At 42.6% G+C, this 20,696-nt stretch overlaps 1 protein-coding gene across 4 annotated transcripts in view; it reads right to left on the reverse strand.

Annotated features, from left to right (window-relative positions):
- The window catches only part of top1mt (DNA topoisomerase I mitochondrial), a 33,110-nt gene that overhangs the window by 10,109 nt on the left and 2,305 nt on the right, over nucleotides 1–20,696 (reverse strand). For 3 of the 4 annotated variants that reach the window (XM_063206741.1, XM_063206740.1, XM_063206742.1), the window contains exons 6-16: nucleotides 20,180–20,454; nucleotides 19,040–19,158; nucleotides 17,417–17,538; nucleotides 17,026–17,148; nucleotides 15,965–16,152; nucleotides 14,668–14,812; nucleotides 13,587–13,730; nucleotides 10,556–10,738; nucleotides 9,213–9,281; nucleotides 8,895–9,009; nucleotides 7,979–8,106 (exon numbers count right to left, since the gene is read on the reverse strand). In XM_063206741.1, the coding sequence (XP_063062811.1) occupies nucleotides 7,979–8,106; nucleotides 8,895–9,009; nucleotides 9,213–9,281; nucleotides 10,556–10,738; nucleotides 13,587–13,730; nucleotides 14,668–14,812; nucleotides 15,965–16,152; nucleotides 17,026–17,148; nucleotides 17,417–17,538; nucleotides 19,040–19,158; nucleotides 20,180–20,454 (1,611 nt within the window). Of the gene's footprint in view, nucleotides 1–7,978; nucleotides 8,107–8,894; nucleotides 9,010–9,212; nucleotides 9,282–10,555; nucleotides 10,739–13,586; nucleotides 13,731–14,667; nucleotides 14,813–15,964; nucleotides 16,153–17,025; nucleotides 17,149–17,416; nucleotides 17,539–19,039; nucleotides 19,159–19,558; nucleotides 19,759–20,179; nucleotides 20,455–20,696 lie in introns of those variants that run through there. The other variant, XM_063206743.1, reaches the window with a different exon arrangement.

The following is a 20,696-nucleotide window of genomic DNA, read 5'->3' on the forward strand; positions in this document are numbered from 1 at the left end:
GACACAGTATTAAAATGAAATCAGAATCGCTTCATGAAAACTAAAGTAAGTTGGTACAACTTCAACGAGAATATTTTGTGCACCTTTATAGTAAACATGATCTATTAAAGTATTTTTCTCTGAAGTGAATGTTTCAACACACTGCTTGTATCCATGTTGATCAAGTAACTTTGCAATCGTAGAGGATACAAAGAAATTGTCATTCATGTCTCCCATGATGACCTTTTTCCCAGGGTATTTTTCAAGTTCATGAATGATCTGCAGCAACTGTTGTCTGAATTCATCAATAGCGTAAGATCTAGGTCTGTATAAAACAGCAGCCTTTATTTTTGCATGTGGCATTTCAAAATATAGACACTCCAAATTGCGCGTGTGGGGAAGTGATACTTGAACACTGACCTTGTCAGAGCAATATATGCCAACACCACCACCTTTTTTTTGTTTCAACTGTGCAAAGGCAGGTTTAGATTGATCATAACAGTTTACTCTTGGATTGTGTTGGAAGGTAAATCCTGGAAGTTGTGGTATGTCCCTGGTGTCTGCATTTAGCCATGTCTCTGTTAAACAAATGCAGTCAGCTTTCATTAGCGTCCCATGAGCCTCAATGTCTTTAATGTGGGCTTTTAGACTTTGAACATTATGCAGTGCAATTTTGCATACAGTGTTTTTGTCATCAGAGATTGACTTTTTGAAGATGTATTTGGGCATGTTTTCCATGGCAACTTGAACTTTCTCATCACAATATATAGCAGAGTCTTTGAATTCATCAATGATCAGTCCTTCGAGATGTTTCACACGACTTAAGGCAACGTATGCCTGGCCAGCTGCAAATATCTTGCGTAAAGACACAAATGCATGTTCAACTGTAAGGCCCTGACACTTGTGGACAGTTACAGCCCATGCCAAACCAATAGGATACTGTCTTCGCACTCCACCATTGTTACTAATTTGGTCTTCTTGTACTTGCAATTCAGTTGAACGTTCAGATTGCCTGTTTGATTGAGCTCGCTGAATCTTTCCAACGTTAGGGTCATCAAATTCAACATAAATGGCTTTTGGAAGATCAGTATCATCATCACCGTTGATAATCTTTACAATCACTCCTGCTGCTCCGTTCGTGAGCCCGTCTTGCACATTTAAATTCTTCAAGAGCAAAATACGCGCTCCAACACCAACTTGGACACATTTAGGCAAACAGGAATTGAAAATTTTGGTGTGATAGCCAGCCATCTTTTCCATTCTTCCAGTCTTAGGATTTCGTTGAAAATCTTGGGCCAATATTTGGATTACATCTGGACATGTGTCGTTCAATTTTTTGACATTATATTCTTGCACTTCAGCATTTGTTGCATATATATGTAAGATCGAATGGTCATCTTCAATTTCACGTCGTTTTAATGTGCACACATCACGACTATTGAGAGGGTCAGTTTTTTTACGCACTCTAAGGCGATTCAGTGTCTCTGCAAATGTAGCATTTTGTTGTCTAACAACAGTGGTCAGTTCAACGATTTCAAAATTGTTTTCCCACAGATTAACTCCTTTGTTGTCAGCATAGAGTGGTGTCCCTTTCACAGGTTTGAGTTGGTAAAAATCCCCTAAACAAATAACCGAAATGTTGCCAAACAATGAGTAATCTTTTGTCTGTTTTATCTGTCTTAATCTTCCGCTGATGTAAGAGAAAAGCTTGTGATCCACCATTGAAATCTCATCAATGATAAGTATTTGCATATTTCTCATTTTGTTTCGTAAACAGTTAACCTTTTCATCACCCAGAGGTTGATAAGGCAAAGCTGCATTTGCATTAATTGAAAAGGTGTTGTGTATTGTTGACGCACCAATATTGTAAGCTGCTACTCCTGTAGGTGCTGTTAAAATGACAGGTAGTTCGTCTGGATGTTCATCATCTTGTAACAACCTCGTACTTTCATAATGTATGGCTTTTATCAAATGACTTTTGCCAACGCCAGCACCACCAGTAAGGAATAAGCGTAATGGTTCAGGGTTTTTTCCAAAACGTTTCTGCAAACACCAGTTGCGAACTGCGTAAAAGACTGCAGATTGTTCCTGATTTAGTGATCGTAATAAATCCAATGCATCTTGTCTTGGCATTGTAACATGATTAGTTTCCAAGGAGTACACAGTTTGTGGGTTAGCCGTCAAATCAGGGATGTTAGCTGCTATGTCATCGTCATCTTCATCCTCAACAACTTTGTCTTTCATAAGTTGCAAACAATGCAGCCTTTCATTTTCCGATTCTGGAGCTAATATTGCCCACGCATCTGTGAGGTCAATGTTATTTTGCAACAATTGTTCAGCTTTGTCAATGTCATTGCTTTCTTTTTCAAACAGAGCTTTGTTAGTGTCCACTATTGATTTGACAGTTTGAACATCAGTGCCACATTTGACTGCACCATTGTTGTAGAAATGTTCATATGTTTCAAAAGGCGGTGGTTTGAGGTGAATGGTTTCATAATGTGGCAAAAATAATTGTAATAATGAGTGATAGTATTTTTCCGGATCTTTCGTAGGAGAAAAGCGTGGATATCTGACAATAGCAGGTTGTGATCGAGTTCTTTTTAAGACAAATCCCAAATTGTTGTTTAATTGAATCATGTTGTTCGATGCGTTGTTTTTGGGAATTTGTGATTTTGAAATCACACGATACTCACTACAAAAGCTTGCCAAGCATAACGTATTCATTTCTTCTGACTGAGGCCTGTTTGTATAACGATCAACAATATTGGTCATCCAAATATTTTCATTGGTTTCACTGGTATGCTGACTCTGACTTTGTAACATATACAATGGTAAACTCATTCTCATAGGATTTTCACCAACAGGAATAAATTGTACATCACGCGAACATTCTTTCAAGTGCATGTGTGTTAAGCGATACACTGCTTCTTGAGCTGAAACTTCTCTGTTGTGAAGATAAACACTTCCAAGTTGCCGAAATGCTGCTTTTGCATCCAAGTTCCCATTCAATGCTTCCATTTGAGTACGTTGTAAGAGCAGACCTGGTTCCATTTCTCCCTTTGTGACATATGATAGTATGTATACAGCAGCTGAAAATGCATCAGTGATGAACTGAATGTCCATGTTGCCCTGCCAAGCTCTGAGTAAATCTTTATTGTATTGGTTTACCCAAATGTCTGAAGGATTTCGCTTCATTACAATGGTTTTCTTTGTAGACCACATATTGTATGCCCATTCAAATATAGTTTGATCAATTCCCAGAGATTGAAAGAATGCATTTGTTGTATTGAAATCAAAACCTGGTGCAGTTAATGCAGCTCTGAGTGTGTTGATAATTTCACTTGCACGTTTAGAATCATTAGGGTCTTCTGAAGTTACTGTTTTTGTAATGAACGTTTCTTCGGAAGGGGGTCTTGGGAAGTGAAATCTACACACAGTGTTTTTTTTACGACACGTTTTGGAATGTCTTGTGCTGTGTTTTTGTACACTGTTAACCGTCTCATAAAGCTCAGATTCTGTGTCTGTTGGAAGTTGACATGTGATATATTTGTCAATAAAAGCAGTCACTTCTGCATCACTGTTTGTGCCTATTTTTGGTGCATTTTCCACCCAGAAGACAGCGTGAATATGCGGGCTCCCGCGTTGTTGGAATTCGACGCGATAAAAGAAATCAATTATTTTACCAATTGGTTGTGCTGGTGATAAAATCACATCTTTCAAAAAACAGTGCCACCTTTCGTCGAAAAGTCGCGCAGCCGTAACTGGATTTGAACGCACCAAATTGGTTTTGCTTGACCAATCAAGATCTGCAACATTTGCTTCTTTGCCTTCAGCCCTTTGCAAACTGGACAGAAAGTCTGGCCAACGTAGATCTGCCGAGCTAAATGATGCAAAAAATGTTGGTATTGAAAGCTGTCTTATCATAGCAAACAAATCTTTCTGCGCTGACATCCAATATGGCGGGGTGCCACGAATATTACGCATAAACTTGTAGCCCTCATTGTTATGCAGCAAAGATTTCAATGAGTCAGTGTTTAGCAAGGTTTCTGATGACACGTCTTTTTGCGAGCCTTTACGTAATGCAATTGAAATGCTAGACTGCACTTGTTGTACCTCTGAAATGTATTGTGCATAAAAAAGAAAATCAGTGTTTCTTGCAAACCGTCCATCAGCATTCAGTAACCGTGTATTCAAGTACCGTGAGAGGGTTATTTTCGAATCTCTTTCAGAATGAAACGTAGGACCTCCTACAGGATACAAGACAGGAAAACTCTTGCTTTCATTGGTTTTGTCAGTTAGAAGACTGACTGGACTGTTACCTTCAGCAGGTGCCATATTCAGTATGTCTTGAAAATGTTGATCAACTATTTCAGATCCAATATCGATCGGTTGTAAGGATGTGTCTGAAACTAGTCCTGTTTGATCTTTAATGTAAGTCAATTCTTCCTCTTTTTCCTCATTTTCAACATTGTCCTGCATTTCAACATCAGAGTTATCAACATTGTCTTTATCATCATGTGTTTCATCACTGTGGTCAGTAGGCCTATCATCCAAAGTGTTCAACCACTGATCATTTAAAATGACATCGTCATACCATTTGTTGTTCTTTATTAAATACTTCAATGCATTTCTGACTCTTTCTGTGTGTACACATTGAAATTCGTATGCTGTTTTATAAGAAAGTTTGCGTTTTAACTTTATTCTGATCATTTTGTCATCAGTTTCATCTCTTGGTAGAACGTTCGTTACAGTTGAAGAATTTATAGGAACGCAGACACAAGGTCCATGACAACCTCGTTGGCGCCCCCTAGGTAAACAAAGCAACTTCATGAAGCAAATATTTTTGGCTATTAGATGTTGCTCTAACGAATTCAAACAATTAAGCTCTGGTGGAATGTCATGTAATTCCAAGTTGTTGGTGACACTTTCTTGTGGAAGCGTGCTTTCACCCCTCCACAGAATTTCATGTTGTCCCTGAAATAAAAAAGTTTCCCCACCCCTGCTCTAGTGCACCAACAAACATGGTGGGTGTCTGCAAGAGTAACTTTTGAACCGCTGGGCCAATTTTCAAAAACTTGGTATCCCTGGAATCCTTGAGCCAAGACGAATCCAACGCACACTATGACGTCATTTTCCGCCAGGATAGTTTTCCCGCCATTTTGAATTTTGTGAAATTCAATAAAAATGCTACTTCTCCAACAATTTTTGACCAATCACCCAAAACTCGGTATATAGTATCTCTGGACTGAACTTCATATAAGGTCTGAAAATATATTGAATACCTTTAATCGTTTACCCGTGACAGCCAAAAAAGTGGTGAAACAGGAAGTGAAGTCATATCTCAGCAACTTTTTGTTGAATTAGGTTGGGATTTTGTACACACATAGTAGTCCATCCCATTACCTACCACAAAAAAAATCAGAACCCCAGCTCAAACTCTGTAGCGCCACCAGCAGGTCAAAATTTTAGCTACATTTTTCCTTGTAGCTTTTAAACCATATGCACGATGTAAAATATATGATTATCACTAGAATCCTTGGGCCAAGCCGAATTCAACGCACTATATGAAGTTATGTCAACGCTGAAGGGAAATTCCGCCATTTTGAATTTTGTAAAATTCACTGTAAGTCTATGGCAGCCCATAGAACCATACATAGAAAAATGCTGTAAATTGGCACACATATTTGAGGCAGCATCAACATTACCCACAGCAGGTTATAGGTCCCCAGCCCCAATACTCTAGCGCCACCAGCAGGTGAAAGTCCCAGGTACATTTCTGCTTGTAACTTTTGAATCGCTGGATCAATTTTCATAAACCTGGTATCGCTGGAATCCTTGGGCCAAGACGAACCCAACGCACCCTATGACGTAATTTTCTTGCCGGATAGTTGTCCCGCCATTTTGAATTTTGTAAAATTCAATAAAAATGCTATTTTTCCCGCAATTTTTGACCATTTCGCCCGACATTCGGTATATTGTATCTCTGTACTGAGGTTTGTATGGGGTCTCAAAAAATATTAGATATCTTTTATCGTTTAGCCGTGACAGCCAATCAAAATTGTTGTAAAAGTGGCAAAACAGGAAGTGAGGTCATATCTCAGCAACCCTTTGTCGGTTTCGGCTAGGATTTTTTTACACACATAGATGTCCATCTTATGACCTACTGAAAAAAAATTCAGACCCCCTGCTCAAACTCTGTAGCGCCACCAACAGGTCAACATTTTAGCTACATTTTTGCCTGTAGCTTTTAAACCATGTGCACGATGTAAAAGATATTATTATCACTAGAATCCTTGGGCCAAGCCGAATCCAACGCACTATATAACGTTATGTAAACGCAGAAAGAAATTCCGCCATTTTGAATTTTGTAAAATTCAATAAAATGCTACTTGTCACACAGTTTTTGACAGAATGACCAGCAAAAAGGTACACATCATCTTCAGACTGATAGGCATTAGGGTATCCAAAGAATTTTTGATACCTCTTATTGTTTGGAGGTGATAGCCAATTAAAATTGTCGTAAAAGTGGCAAAACAGGAAGTGAGGTCATATCTCAGCAACCGTTTGTCAGATTCTTTTAGCTATTTTTTGCACACATACTAGTCAATCCCGTGACCTCCCACAAAAAAAAATCCAGATTCCCAGCTCAAACTCTCTAGCGCCACCAACAGGTAACAGGAAGTGAGCTTATATTTGTCAGCCCTTTAAGGGATTCAAAATAAACTTGGTTCATGTGAGCACACTCCCCTCCAAGGAATGCACACCAACATTGGCGAGATTTGGGCCAAAGGGGGCGCTGCAGTTCCTTCTGTTGCCATGGCGACTTTGGCAAGTTTACTGCTTGGCCCCGCATTGCTGCTTGCAGCTATATTTTATTTTTGTATTACTTATGGCGTCAATCAACAAGGAATTCTCAATTTTGTTGTACATGTTACAATGACAAATAAAAGATAATCTATATTCTATTCTGTCAGAGACACTGGGGACACAGAGGACACGGAACACTTCAGAAAGAGTCCACAGAAATAAACGGGGTCCATTTGTAACAGAAATATAGTACGTGCCTGCACATCTTTCACCTGTCCGGAAGCATATTGCTCTGCTGCGACTGCTCAGACCTTATCGATATGCCTTCACAATATCTGCTACCGGCAGATGACATGTGCGACTCACACCGGTTAGCTACTCACAAGGGGTTGCTACAGAATCCACGCCGCTTGATCTTACAGGCCGCGAAGCAGAACGTATTGTCGTGAAGTGCTGCACATGCACAGTTCAAAATGAGCGGTAAGAAAACAATGTTTTACCACGTTACTTTTCATACATACGCTCAATCCTAGATAGTCATTACGATCTGGTTTTCATTGCGACTCTAACCATATGGATTCAGTATCGCTCAGTTGTCCCATTCCTGTTTTCCCCGTGAGATCCCCATGGCCTTTTTCATCTGAAACAGCTGCCCTGGTGGCCGCCAAGTGAAGGGACTAATGGGAAATGACTTTGGCCTGCATGAGCCTGTGCTGCTGTGCCCATGTCTTTGTGATGTGCCTGTGTCTCTGTGCTGTGGTGTGCCGTGTGCTGTACCTTCTCCTGCATGAGCCAGTGTCTCTGTGCTGTGCCCATGTGTCTGTGCTGTGCCTGTGTCCCACTGCTGCTGTGTTGTGGTGTGTTGTCTATTGTACCTTGTCCTGCATGAGCCTGTGCCTCTGTGCTGTGCTTCTGTGCCCATGTCTCTGTGATGTGCCTGTGTCTCTGTGCTGTGGTGTGCTGTGTGCTGTACCTTTTCCTGCATGAGCCAGTGTGTCTGTACTGTGCCTGTGTCCCACTGCTGCTGTATTGTCTATTGTACCTTGTCCTGCATGAGCCTGTCTCCCTGCCTCTGTGCTGCGCTCCTGTGCCCATGTGTCTGTGTGGTGCCTGTGGATCTGTGCTGTGGCCATGTGTCTGTACTACTGTATGTCTGTGTGTCTGTGCAGCTGTGTTGTACTGTGTGCTGTACCTTATCCTGCATGAGCTGCATGGACTTCTCGAAGGTCTTGGGTGGCGCCCTCTGGTGATTGCAGAGGATGGCTACAGCTCGGTTGGCCCGGTTGTACGACAGGATCTTCTCCTCCACTGTCATGTCGTCTGCAACGCCACACCAGACAAGACAAGAGCAGACGGGAGACTGGTAAGTAAACGATGTTCCCCTTCCAAGCAGGGGTGCGCTGAGCAAATGTTAACATGGCAGCCAACCTATAGGCTGTTTAAAAGATTAATTAAAGCAGCATACACTAAGCCGTTTCAAGTCAAGTTGACAAAACCGGTTCAGAGGTTCATCAGCATGTAACAGGGAGACAGGCCCTTGGGAATTTGCTATGCTGCCCTATGCTACTGTGCATTAGACCAGTGTTTCCCAACCAGGGGTACGTGTACCACTAGGGGTATGCGAGCACACTGCAGGGGGTACTTGGAAAAAATTAATTTTAACAAACATATGGAGCTTAGTTACATTGGGATGGAGAAAGCGATATAGAACTTGACTTAGGGGGTACTCATGGCACAATGAAAAAGCTTGGGGGTACACAAGACAAAAAAGGTTGGGAAACATTGCATTAGACCCTCACTTACCAAGTTCAGGGGAGCAGGAAGCCTCTACATTTTCTACAAGAAACAATTCTGCTTTTATACTCAACCATCAGTGTGTGACCAAACACAAAATGACTTGATGTGGCTTTAGAGATTTACTGAAGAACGCTGGATACTTTTGCTTACTTCTGCTACTATTTTTCCAAAAATATGTCGTTTCCAGAGTTAATAATGCTATGTTACACCACTGTTTTGGCTTGCTTTGGTGAGCACCACAGTGCATTTTGTCCTGCGGAGACAGAGCAATGAGCAATGATGAAGATGAACTGGAACAGCCCATGGCTAACCTTTGGTCAGCTTGTTGAGTTGGTCCTGCAGGGTTGTGGAGGCGTTGAAGGTTCGGAAGACTTTGGCCGTCAGGCCCGACATGCACTCGTTCAGCTTCTTATTCAGGTAGACCGTCTTGGCATGAGACAGATAGAAAAAGGTGAGTGGCAAATCATGGCAGAAGTATACGCCTATTTAAAATTTTCACAGTAGCATTTGGCCAAATCCTCCATTATACAGTATGTGGTTGTATGCGTGCGCGTGTATGTGTCTGGGTGTATACGCATGTATGCGCGTGATTTACAGGAAGCTGAGGAGGGCTTGAGAGGTAAGCTTACAGTGATACGATCAAACAGGTCATCCTCTGGGTCCTTGTTCTCCATGAATTTGATCAAACTTTTGAACACCTGCAAACAGACAAAAACGCAAAGCACGCCATGAGTCCAGCAGGAAAAAAAGACATAAAACTTCACAACTGCAGTGCTTCAAGAAGTTTCCGCTTGACAGTATTAAAAAAAGAAGAACTGAGGAGTTTGGGAAGAAAGTTGTTTTCTTAGGACCTCCGCTGACATAAAGCCTGCTTATGATGCAGCCATCACCACCCCACCACCACCCCCCCAGGTCAAATCCACTAAAGCCCGGATCCTCCAGTCGAAATGAAATCACAGCGCTGAGTTGCTGCTTTGGGTTCCCCCGGATGCAGATGCTGTGAGAGCCCATAAAACCAGGCGGATTCTGGTGGGGGTGCTCCTAAAAAAGTTTAAAATCCCTCCCACCCTTTTTCCCGTACCCCATAACACCACCCCCACTCCGCCAAAAAAAATCAAAGCTCCAATTCTTTTTGTCAGTAGGTGTGCTAAACCACCAAGGATGCATTTCAAGTTCTCAGCCTGAAAGTGTCTATTTTTTCCCCTTAAGTTCTTGCTACATCAGCTAGACCCCAAGCTTGACCAGCGTGTGTGACAGGGCTGAACCTAACAATAACATTCTTACTTGTGTGAGAAAATCGCCACGGTGAATAAAGCGGTCTCTGTGGTGTGCACACACATGCACCCTCACTATGGCAAACAGTCTATTAAGTCAATTCCTGACTAATATGGAGGATTACACACAGTTGATATATAGACCAATAATAAAAATATATATCTATAAATATATAATAAAATATAATAATTGTATACCATAATATAAAGGAGGGAGAAGAAGGAGTTGCACACAGGAGCTGAATGCAAATTAAAAAGCCGAAAATAAAGAAAAGGCAAAAGACAAAAGTAACACATTTTTCAGGACTGTAGGCCATCATCAGTGTTCCCAAAAACGTTGGTTACTTTTGTGTTTTGTCTTTTCTTTATTTTTTTTGGCTTTTTAATACAGTTTCACTGATTTGCATTCAGCTCCTGTGTGCGACTGCTCCTTCTCCCTCCTGAATCACTGTTTAGGAATTACGCACAGAGCGAAACTTCCTAAGAAAGATAAAGGCGCGGACGCTAGTTTTACCTTTACCATAATATAAATACGGTATGTTATAAATATAAATATATATTAATTTATGAAATGAACTGAATAAATGATTTAGAAACAGCCTTAATTCAGAATGATCTGATTCAAGACAAATAACCCACCCGCCGGCAATTACACAAAACACACAAAGTAAACAAAGATGTCATGTTTGAGCTCCCACCTGTTTCTCCACAGGTACTTTGTTGTAGTAGCGGATGGAGTCCTTTCCCAGGAAGTCAAATTCCACCACCCACTCCTGTCCATCCAGGCTGTCGTGCAGGGTGATGTGCTCCACGCGCAGTGAGCAGCAGCCCACCGTGTCCGCAGTGTCATCCTCCTTCTCATTCCCCGCTCTCAGGGCCAGCTGTGGAAACGCACGCACAGACACACACACACACACACACACACACACACAGACACACACACACACACACACACACACAGACACACACACACACAATATACCATCACATTACCTGCTCTCAGGGCCAGCTGTGGAAACGCACGCACAGACACGCACGCACAGACACACACACACACACCTAATATACACCATCACATTACCTGCTCTCAGTGCCAGCTGGGACACACACACACACACACACACACACACACACACACACACACACACACACACACACACACAATACATCATCACATTACCTGCTCTCAGTGCCAGCTGGGACACACACACACACACACACACACACACCCGGCTGGGAAACAAAAAAGCACACAATCACCCACACACTGAAAGATTACACCTGCACAGGTAATATAGTCAGTCATCGTCAGGCCACAGATTTGAGTCAGTCATTCATCACCTTGCACACTCTGAAACACAGTACATTATCTCTATGGTCCACATGTAATTTGTCAGTACCGGTAATTAATTCCTTGCCCATAAGAGTAGCTGAAACACACACACACACACACACACACACACACACACACACACACACACACACACACACACACACACACACACACACACACACACACACACACACACACAATCTGAAATCTACCTGTATACAGAGTCAGAAACGGTATAGAGCCAGAACATAGCTAATCAGTCCCTGCTGGAAAGGTAAGCCAAATCACAGTAAAATACTGCCTAGAAAATACACAGTACATGGACTATACATAGTCTCTGCTCGCAAGGCAAGCTGAGAGAGAATAACACACTCAGACATATAGTGTCAAATATAGCACAGACAACATACATCTAGAGTCTAGACTATACAGATGAAGTCATCTCTTGCTCTTAAAGCAACCTGAAACACACACAATCACGCACACTCAGACACAGATACACTATAAGCTGAAATATATCTGCAGACACAATATACAGGAATGCAGATTTACATCTTGCGTCGCCACTTTGCGTGCTTAAGGGAATGAAACTCAATGGCACTCACTGAAAGACACAGACTGAAATATATTCTAACTTATTTGCATGTGCAATGTAGATATAGACCAAACAGTCAGTCAGACTCATTCCCTGGCCGCGAGGCCAACTGAGACACTGAGACACACACACACACACACACAGAAATATCTGCAGACTATAGGACACTATAGGATATATACATATGAAAGATATAGAATACTCACTCTCTGCTTGCAGGGCAATTTGAAACACACACACAGACACACAATATGAACTTTTTATCTGCACACTTAAAATATGGATCATACAGTCCACACTTGGCTGCCTTGAAACCCAGACATGGTAAGATAAACGATCATGATTCACACACGCTCATCTCATATTCTCGGAGTGGACACTGCAGCTCATTATGCATATCCCATGGAGCCTTGAACCTGGGTACCCCTGAGGGGCACTGCCCACAACACACAGCTCGATAAAAACATGATCACTACAACATCACGTTAACCCCTGCAACCACTTGCATATCATGCTGATCACCTCCAACATGGGGTGTGTGTGTGTGTGTGTGTGTGTGTGTGTGTGTGTGCGCGCGCGCGCGCGCGTGTGTGTGTGTGTGTGTGTGTGCCTGTACCCGCAGGGAAGGCAACAGAGGGGGGGCATGGGGTCAGCTGTCTCGGGCCCAGGGAGAGGGGGTCCCAAAATTGGGCTCTCATTACATTGTATGTATTTGGTGGGGTGGCCCTTTCAAATGACTTTGTCCTGGGACCAGCATAAGCCGTTAGCACCCTTCAGGTGTGTGTGTGTGTGTGTGTGTGTGTGGGTGTGTGTGTGTGTGCGTGCGTGCGCATATATACGCTCGTGCGCTAGTTGGGCAATGCGGTGGCAGAAAGCTAAGCATGCGAACGCCGCCGACATTGGGATTCAGAGCTCCCATCAAGCATCAGCATCAGCATTCAGCGTTGCGACCTCTCCTGTGCCTGACAAGCACAGTGCATTGGAGTCAGACGGCGCCCAGAGGTTAATAGCTCAAGCCGTCGCTGGCGGCTCACAGGGGAGGCCGGCTAATGAGACACCCAACCGGTGTGCAGCAGCATGTCGGCTGCCATTTTAAATCATTACTCCACTCTTTTTTTCATCCCCTCTTTTCCCTCCTACACCCTCTACTTCTCCTCCTCCTCATCCTCCGTCTCCTACTGCCCTCCTCTACTGGTGTCTTTAGTGTGTAGAGGGTGACTCCCGTTTAGCATTTTACATCATTATACAACTCTTTTTAAATGTTCTCTCCTCCTCCCTTTACTTCTTCTTCTTCTACTTCTCCTCTGTCTTCGTTCGTCTTCTACTGGTGTATCTTTACCTCATCTATAAAGTAGAGTGCGACTCCCGTTGGGCATTTTAAATTATTACTTCTTTTTTTCCACCTCCTTCTCCTACTTCTTTCTCTTCCCTGTTGTCTTCTTGTCTGCGCGTGTGTTCTGACCTCAGAGTTTGTTCCGGCCCTCCCTTTATAGTCACAGTATGACCGCTGCCTTGACACCTCCCAACTTGACAAGGTCCATTGATCTTGTATTGCAAATAGGATTTCTAAAAGTTACTTCACACAAATAAATAATTACATATACCGGTATTATAATTTAAAAAAAATTGAGGTCTCATCATATTTCATGTTGAAAATGCTAAATATAATCTTTCCAATGGTGTTGGTCACATGTCGCACATGCATCTGATACTGGCTAACTCTGCATCCATCTTCACAAATAACAATCACCATCATCATCAAACACTAATAATTCTCCATACTAAAAACCCTGATAATTACCTTGTCTATGAAGTAGAGCGCGACGCCCCTCTGGCGGGCCTTCATCTCGCGGGCCGTCCAGTCCCGCTGGTACTGCCTGCGGATCGAGTCCACCTTCAGCTTCAAGCTCCGGGCCACCTCGTACTTCTGCCAGTCCTTCTCCCCCTGCGACAGGCACGACACGACACGACACGACACGGCACACACACACACACACAGGAGCACAGAGGGCATGCAGGAGTCGATAGTAAGAAAAGTTTGTGACTGTGACTAACTTTCTTCAAGTCAGAGCTGAAATGTGCAGAGTATCTGTAGGTGAGAACTCTCCTTACAGACATAACGTTTTCAAGGGCCAGGTGATTGTGAGGACGACAGATGTCTTGGTAAAGTCTGGCTGTTTGAATCTTGACTTGGTATGAGGACAAATAAAAGAAAAAAATAAACCAGAGGTGAAGTGTGCAAGGACATCCTCGTTTTAAGTTCCAGACACTCTTTTCAAAGTCGTCTGTGTATCGTTTGAACTTTTTAAAGGGTCATGAAAAGCATCAAGAATTGACGCATAAGGCCAATTCAAAACACAATACATCTTAGAATTTAATGCACGTCTTGTTTTGCTGGGAATTGGCAGGAATCAGGTATTTGTTTAAGGCAATATTATGCAAAAATATTCATTGGTGCAAAAGCAAAAATGGCTGAAGCTCTGGCTTTTAATGCAATATTTCACAAAAGTATGTCACGTTTGATTTGGGTATTTCTGGCAGAACAATTTCACCCCACTATTTTAAGACCAGCTGGATTGTCCTTTAACTTAATGGCTAAATACTATAAATATGTGCCGACTTGCTGCAATTTTGAAAGGAAATCTAACTTTAATATCAGAAATCCGTACATGTATAAACAAGCTCTTTACACTGTACATAAGCCTATTGTGTGTGGCCTAACATTCACCAGATAGAACATGCAGACAGACTGCCATGTTTTCTTTCATCCATTTCCATTTCACCCGAAAATGAAAAAAAAAAAAAAAAAAAACAAAAAAAAAACCTTTGACCAGAGATTTGCTTTGACGTTTGAACAGGGAAAAGCAGCAGGGGTTTCTGACCTTGAGTTTCGAGCTGGGGTTGAGCATGATGTACTTGATGTGCTTCTGAATATTCTCCACCCAGGACGCCAGCCAGGTGACAGTGTTATCATGCTGCACTCTCCTCCACTTGTGCCCGGGGGGAGGCACCGGGATCTTGGAGTCCCTAAAGAGAATGGACGAGAGGAGAGGAGAGGAGGCAGATGGATGGATTGGTGGGCGTGAGAGAGAGAGAGAGAGAGAGAGAGAGAGAGAGAGAGAGAGAGAGAGAGAGAGAGACAGAGAATACGACAGAGACAGAGTATGTATGCTTATGTATGCTTATGTATGCGTGCTTGTGCACGCATGTGTGTGTGTATGTGTGTTTGTGTTTGTTCGTGTTTGTGTTGAAGTCCATGGATGCTTGAGTGCTCAAATGCACTTCGTCCGCTGCAGTAGATATTCCGAGAAACTCCCACTGCAGTGGTGGGGAGGCCCTGATTTATGCAAACGGCAGACTTGAAAGTCCATTCTTTGCCCTGGGCTCTTTTTCCCATTCCTTGGGCTGCACCACAACTGATATGACAACTGCATTTACCCTCACAGACATGAAAAGTGAATCAAGTTGACAGAATGAAAAGTTCTTCTCAATCAGCCCTGGGTAAACTACGCGGTCGCATAATGACTTTGCAGAAGAGCTCTCTCTCTTTCTCTCTCTGCTCCGAGAAAATCTAATATTTGAGATGAACGAGAGAAAGTCAGCGCTGCTAAATTCGTCATATATGCATATGAAGCTCAAACACTTCCTGCATTCAAATGATCCACTATATTATCCTATGGGCATTATCCTCTGTGCACATAGTGTACTCGCTGTGAGTGTGTGTGTGTGTGTGTGTGTGGTCATGTTGAGTAGTGCTTATTTCCTGCAATTAAAGCAAGCATGTTTGCGTGTGTGTTCAGTGATGCTGAGTAGTGTGTGTCTTCAGTGTGTGTGTGTGTGTGTGTGTGTGTGTGTGTGTGGTAATGCTGAGTAGTGAGTGTGTGTCTTCAGTGTGTGTGTGTGTGTGTGTGTGTGGTAATGCTGAGTAGTGAGTGTGTGTCTTCTGTGTGTGTGCACGCATTCTGATGGCGAGCAGCATGCTCACAAAGAACAGTTAATAGATGAGTGTGTGTGTGTGTACACATGCACAAGTATGCGCATTGCTGTGCCTAGCAATGTGCTCACTGGCTACAGTTGATGTGCACACAAGTGTATGCGTGTGTGTGTGCGTGTGTGTGTGTGTGTGTGTGTGTGTGTGTGTGTGTGTATGTGTGTGTGTGTGTGTATTGCATTGCTCACTGGCTGCAGTTGATGATGATGTCCTCGGGCTGGATCCTCTTCTTCAGCCGGCCCATCTTGGGGTGCTCCCCGCGGCCGCGGAACAGCCCCGGCGGCTCCACTCGGAAGTTGCCGATCTTCTCCCGGTGGCCGTCCAGGAGACAGAAGCCGTACTCCTCAGTCAGCTTGATGCCCTCCTCCTTCAGGACCTGCACGTGTGGGCAGCACAACAGGGTAGTGGTGTTTTTAAAGGATATTTTTGGCCCTAACATGCTTCTAACGGTAGGGCACTGCATCACTACGCCGCTGACCCGGGTTCGATTCCGGCCCAGGTCATCTGCCGATCCGTTTCGGTCTCTCTACCCCCACTCATTTCCTGTCTGTCTCTCACCGTCTTATCGTACATAAAGGCTTAAAAGCACTAAAAAGCACTAGTCTTTTGTGTTTTTTTGTCTTTATTATATCAGGATAGTGACGTGAGGATAGCTAGGAAAGCAGTGGGATGTTATGGGGGAAGGACCTAAAAAGGACCTTGAACTGGGCCCTGCTGTGGCCTAACGGTAGGGCAATGGGCTACTACCCCAGCAACCCGGGTTCGATTCCGGCCCGGGTCATTTGCCGAACCTTCCCCGTCTCTCTCTACCTACTCATTTCCTGTCCCTCTGTAACTGTCCGGTCAAAATAAAGGCATAAAAAGCCCCCCCGGATTGGACTCGAACCCGGGTCCCAAGATCTGTGATATGGTTCCTTAGCCCACTGAGGCACGATGCCCCAAAGCATGGTAATTATTGGAGAATGCATAGCATCACATATGCAGCAGCTGCAGAATGATATTCTGCCTGCTCAATAGCACACAAAAGTCAAAGTCTGAAAAGAATGACAAAGAAGAAACAACATTCCCATAAGGAATTATGATTATTTGCTAGCAAATGTTAGATGTGGACTCATCTCAGGCTTGATATCTTTCATCCCAGCATATGGTGCATATTAACACATTTTAATGTAGACCAAGCAGAGACATTCAGATCTCACTACAATGCTTTCTATTCTAGCTGTTTTTTTCCATCCAGTATTTTGCTTACCTTTTTTTCCTCCTTGCTCATGTTCTTCTTCTCCTCAGACTTTTCAACAAAATATTTTTGGATCTCCTTGAAGTCACATTTAGAGAGCTTTTTGATGGTCTTCCTTTCATCGCTTGACATGACCTACAACAAACAGTGAAAGAAAACCATATTTAGACCATATTTACTGTGGAGATCAATGGCAAACTTAGTATTGTTTCCAGTGTAGAAGGCAAGAAATAATACAAATAAACGTGCTTGAAATGACAAAAACATCTTGAAGTTATTATTATGACTAGATTACCCAGCTTGATTTTGGCATCTTGCAACGCTACAACTTTCATGCAAATGTACATTTTAAAGCAATGCTACCTATCATTTTGGCAAATACAGTCAAATCACGCAGAAAAACCTCTTTCCAGTCGGTGAAGAAATTCTTCTGAAACGCTTCCTTTGTTGTATATTCATGGTCCAGCATCTTGGCATAGAATGTTGCAACCTCCTCTGTGGCCAGGCTAAGCTTGAGTGGCTGCCCTGAAACAGGTCAGAGAAAAACACAAGTAATGCATGATCATGCAAATGGACTGCATTAATGTAGTTTTTTGAGCACACAGCACTTTATATTGTGTACCTCACATTCACCCATTCACAGTCATACTCGCATACTGATATGGCAGTGCCTGCCATGCAGTTTTCCACCAGAGAGACTACTTTTTGCTCATAATACTCATCGCATACTCATGCACATAATACAGCATCATCTACCACCTGAGCCACCCCAGCACAGGTTAGCCCAGTGGTTCTCAAACTTTTCCCATCATCCCCCCCTTCAGAGGGTCTGTATGCCTCCGAGCCCCCCCCCCCGCAACAGCAGTACTTGCGCAGACTGATTTTACGATCGCTGCGCTGCGCAGAATCAAAGGAAAGGTGACTAATGAGATAAAACAAAGAGGGAAGTTCATTTCCTATGCTGTTCAAATTCCTGACAATTTATGATATAATGTTCGTGAGGGCTTAAACTATATAGGTCAATGGGAGAGGAAATAATTTCCTTAGGGGAAAAAAACCCAAAATCAGATGTCACACGCTGATGCCTGCGATGCCTCCGCCCCCCCCCCCCCCCCCGATAGAGAAGGGGCTATGTTGGCTCGAATCGTCTCGAAATGAAACGAAATGAAAAGGGATGACAAGGGAGGTCATCAGTGTGCGTTTCAACCTTTCTTTGCATTGAACTTTTAAATTTTGAGTCTGCATCTGGCTTAAATAGATTGGTGTGAGATTTGAATGCAATCCTATGGAGAATATGACACCATCTAAAGCAAATTTGTTTATCTTGGTCTCTTCAGATCACACAACATGGTTCCAGTGATCCATATCATTGGTCTGTTCATCTCTCTTGAGACCAAGATAAACAAATTTGCTTTAGCTGGTGTCAAGCATGTGTGGTGGTAAACAAGTGAGTTGTACAAAAAAGGTGTATCCTCTCATAAGCCAAGCATGGTAGTGGGACTGACATGGTTTGGGGATGCATGAATGCTGTCAACATTGGCAATCTGAAATACACCTAAAAGAAACATGCATGTCAACATGCACTGTGACTACTGAAGCAGATCATGATATTCTCCATAGGATTGCATTCAAATCTCACACCAATCTATTTAAGCCAGATGCAGACTCAAAATTTAAAAGTTCAATGCAAAGAAAGGTTGAAACGCACACTGATGACCTCCCTTGTCATCCCTTTTCATTTCGTTTCATTTCGAGACGATTCGAGCCAACATAGCCCCTTCTCTACCGGATTTTAATCTGGGGTGTACTTACTTTTGTGAGCACATGCTCAAACATTAATGGCTGTATTTTGTTTTTTTCTGAGTGAATAAGAAATTTAAGCGGTTAAATATGTTGTTAAAAGGTCACTAATCATTGTGTCAAAGTTACATTTCTGTAATGCTTTCCTATGAAAAGATATACTGAAAAATCTGCAAAACTGTGAGGGGTGTATTCACTTTCGTGATATACTGTATGTTACTCTTACCTTCATAATAGAAGTTAACATTTTTTGGCAATGGCTCATATTCTGGAGGAAAAAGAGGTCCCCTATGCTCAAGAGTCTTCCACTTTTGTCCATCGTTTGAGTTACCCTTCTCTTCCCACCTGTTGGAATAGGGGGAAATGATCATAGTCATCATCACTTCTGACATTTTCATGGACAAGTACATTTTGAGATTCAGCCTTTGAGATGTAGGCTATTCGACTGACTGGTGACTGAATTTCTATTTAAAGAAAAATGTCATTTCAGCAGTGAGCCTCGGTGAAAGAATTCATCACAGGTGAGATTGACAAGAAAAAGTGATGCTTGAGGTGAACCCACGTAGGTTAACTTACATAGCTATTTATACATTCACTACACGATAGCCTATTAAACATGGTGTGCTTCAATGTTACTATGTAATCTATAGCCTGACCAGTGAAGGTTGCCAATATGAGGGTAAAAGGGCAAAATCCCAATCAGAATACATAAACAGTCTTTCTTTCCACAAGTTTCAGGACTGACCTTCTAGAAGAACTTTCTGCCGCACGCGCATAATTCAAACGTGTATCAAGAGAAATGCCTCGGCTAAACTTCAATGAGCGGTACACAACTTGAAAGACGGCATAATGAAATCTGTTCATTACAGTTTGAACGATATAATGATACCAATAAGTTGTTCTGACTACACGCAGCTGTCATGATAGAGGAGCGCTGTTATTCGCCTGCCGTATCTACTCATGCGCTGTGCAACACGGTATCTCTTCCCCCTAGAAACAAATGATGCGCTGCTGTGTGTGGCTGGCACAATAATTTATGCACAGGCTGACAACTTCAGGAATTATGCTTCCGCACCAGCAAAGTTTCGAGGGTCTAATTTAATTTTAGAATGCGACGGTTGCATGTTATGAAAAGATACATCTTAGTAGGCGAATATTTGGTCGTCAATCAAACTTATTAAATAAGCAGGCACCCCACTAAAGAGCTGACAAGCATAATTTATTAAAAACACCCACTGCTGGTACCAAAAGCACAATAGGATGGGCAGACCATTGAAGTGTAAAGTCACTGAAATATCAAATCGAATATACTCAAATATAGCCTAAAAGAAAAAAAAATCATTAACCCAACAAGACTGAGACTTACCATTTCCACTTTCCATCCCCTTCGTCCTTTACTTCTTCCTTTTTATTTTTTCCTTTTCTCCCTTTGACCTCCTCTTCTTTTGACACTTTCCTCTTTTTTGGCTCTCCATTCACATCAGAATGATGCTTCCTTTTCCTGCTGTCGTCTGATTTTTCTTTCAGAGTTCCGTTGAGTTTCTCTTTATCATTCTTGTCCTTCCCACCCTTCTCTGCTTCTTTGTTGTGATCCTTCTCTGGTTCTTTTTTGAGATCCCTCTGAGCCTTCTCATGAGCCCCCTGCAATTATGTGGTGGAAATGTGCACACAAGTACTCAAATTATGGATGCCATATGAGGTTATTTGCCTCCATTACATTGGAGGATTGGTCATGATGAAGCATCATTTTAATTCAGTCTGGGTGTGATGGGCTTCTTTACAGGGGGAGTAATGAATGTTTTGGCCGATGGGGCTGAAACAATTCTAGACTATAAGCATAGGCCTACATTAAATCTTTAAGCATTTTGACACCGTCTGCAACA

This window comes from Engraulis encrasicolus, chromosome 9 (genome assembly GCF_034702125.1).
Source record: "Engraulis encrasicolus isolate BLACKSEA-1 chromosome 9, IST_EnEncr_1.0, whole genome shotgun sequence".
In the NCBI taxonomy this organism is placed as follows: Eukaryota; Metazoa; Chordata; class Actinopteri; order Clupeiformes; family Engraulidae; genus Engraulis; species Engraulis encrasicolus.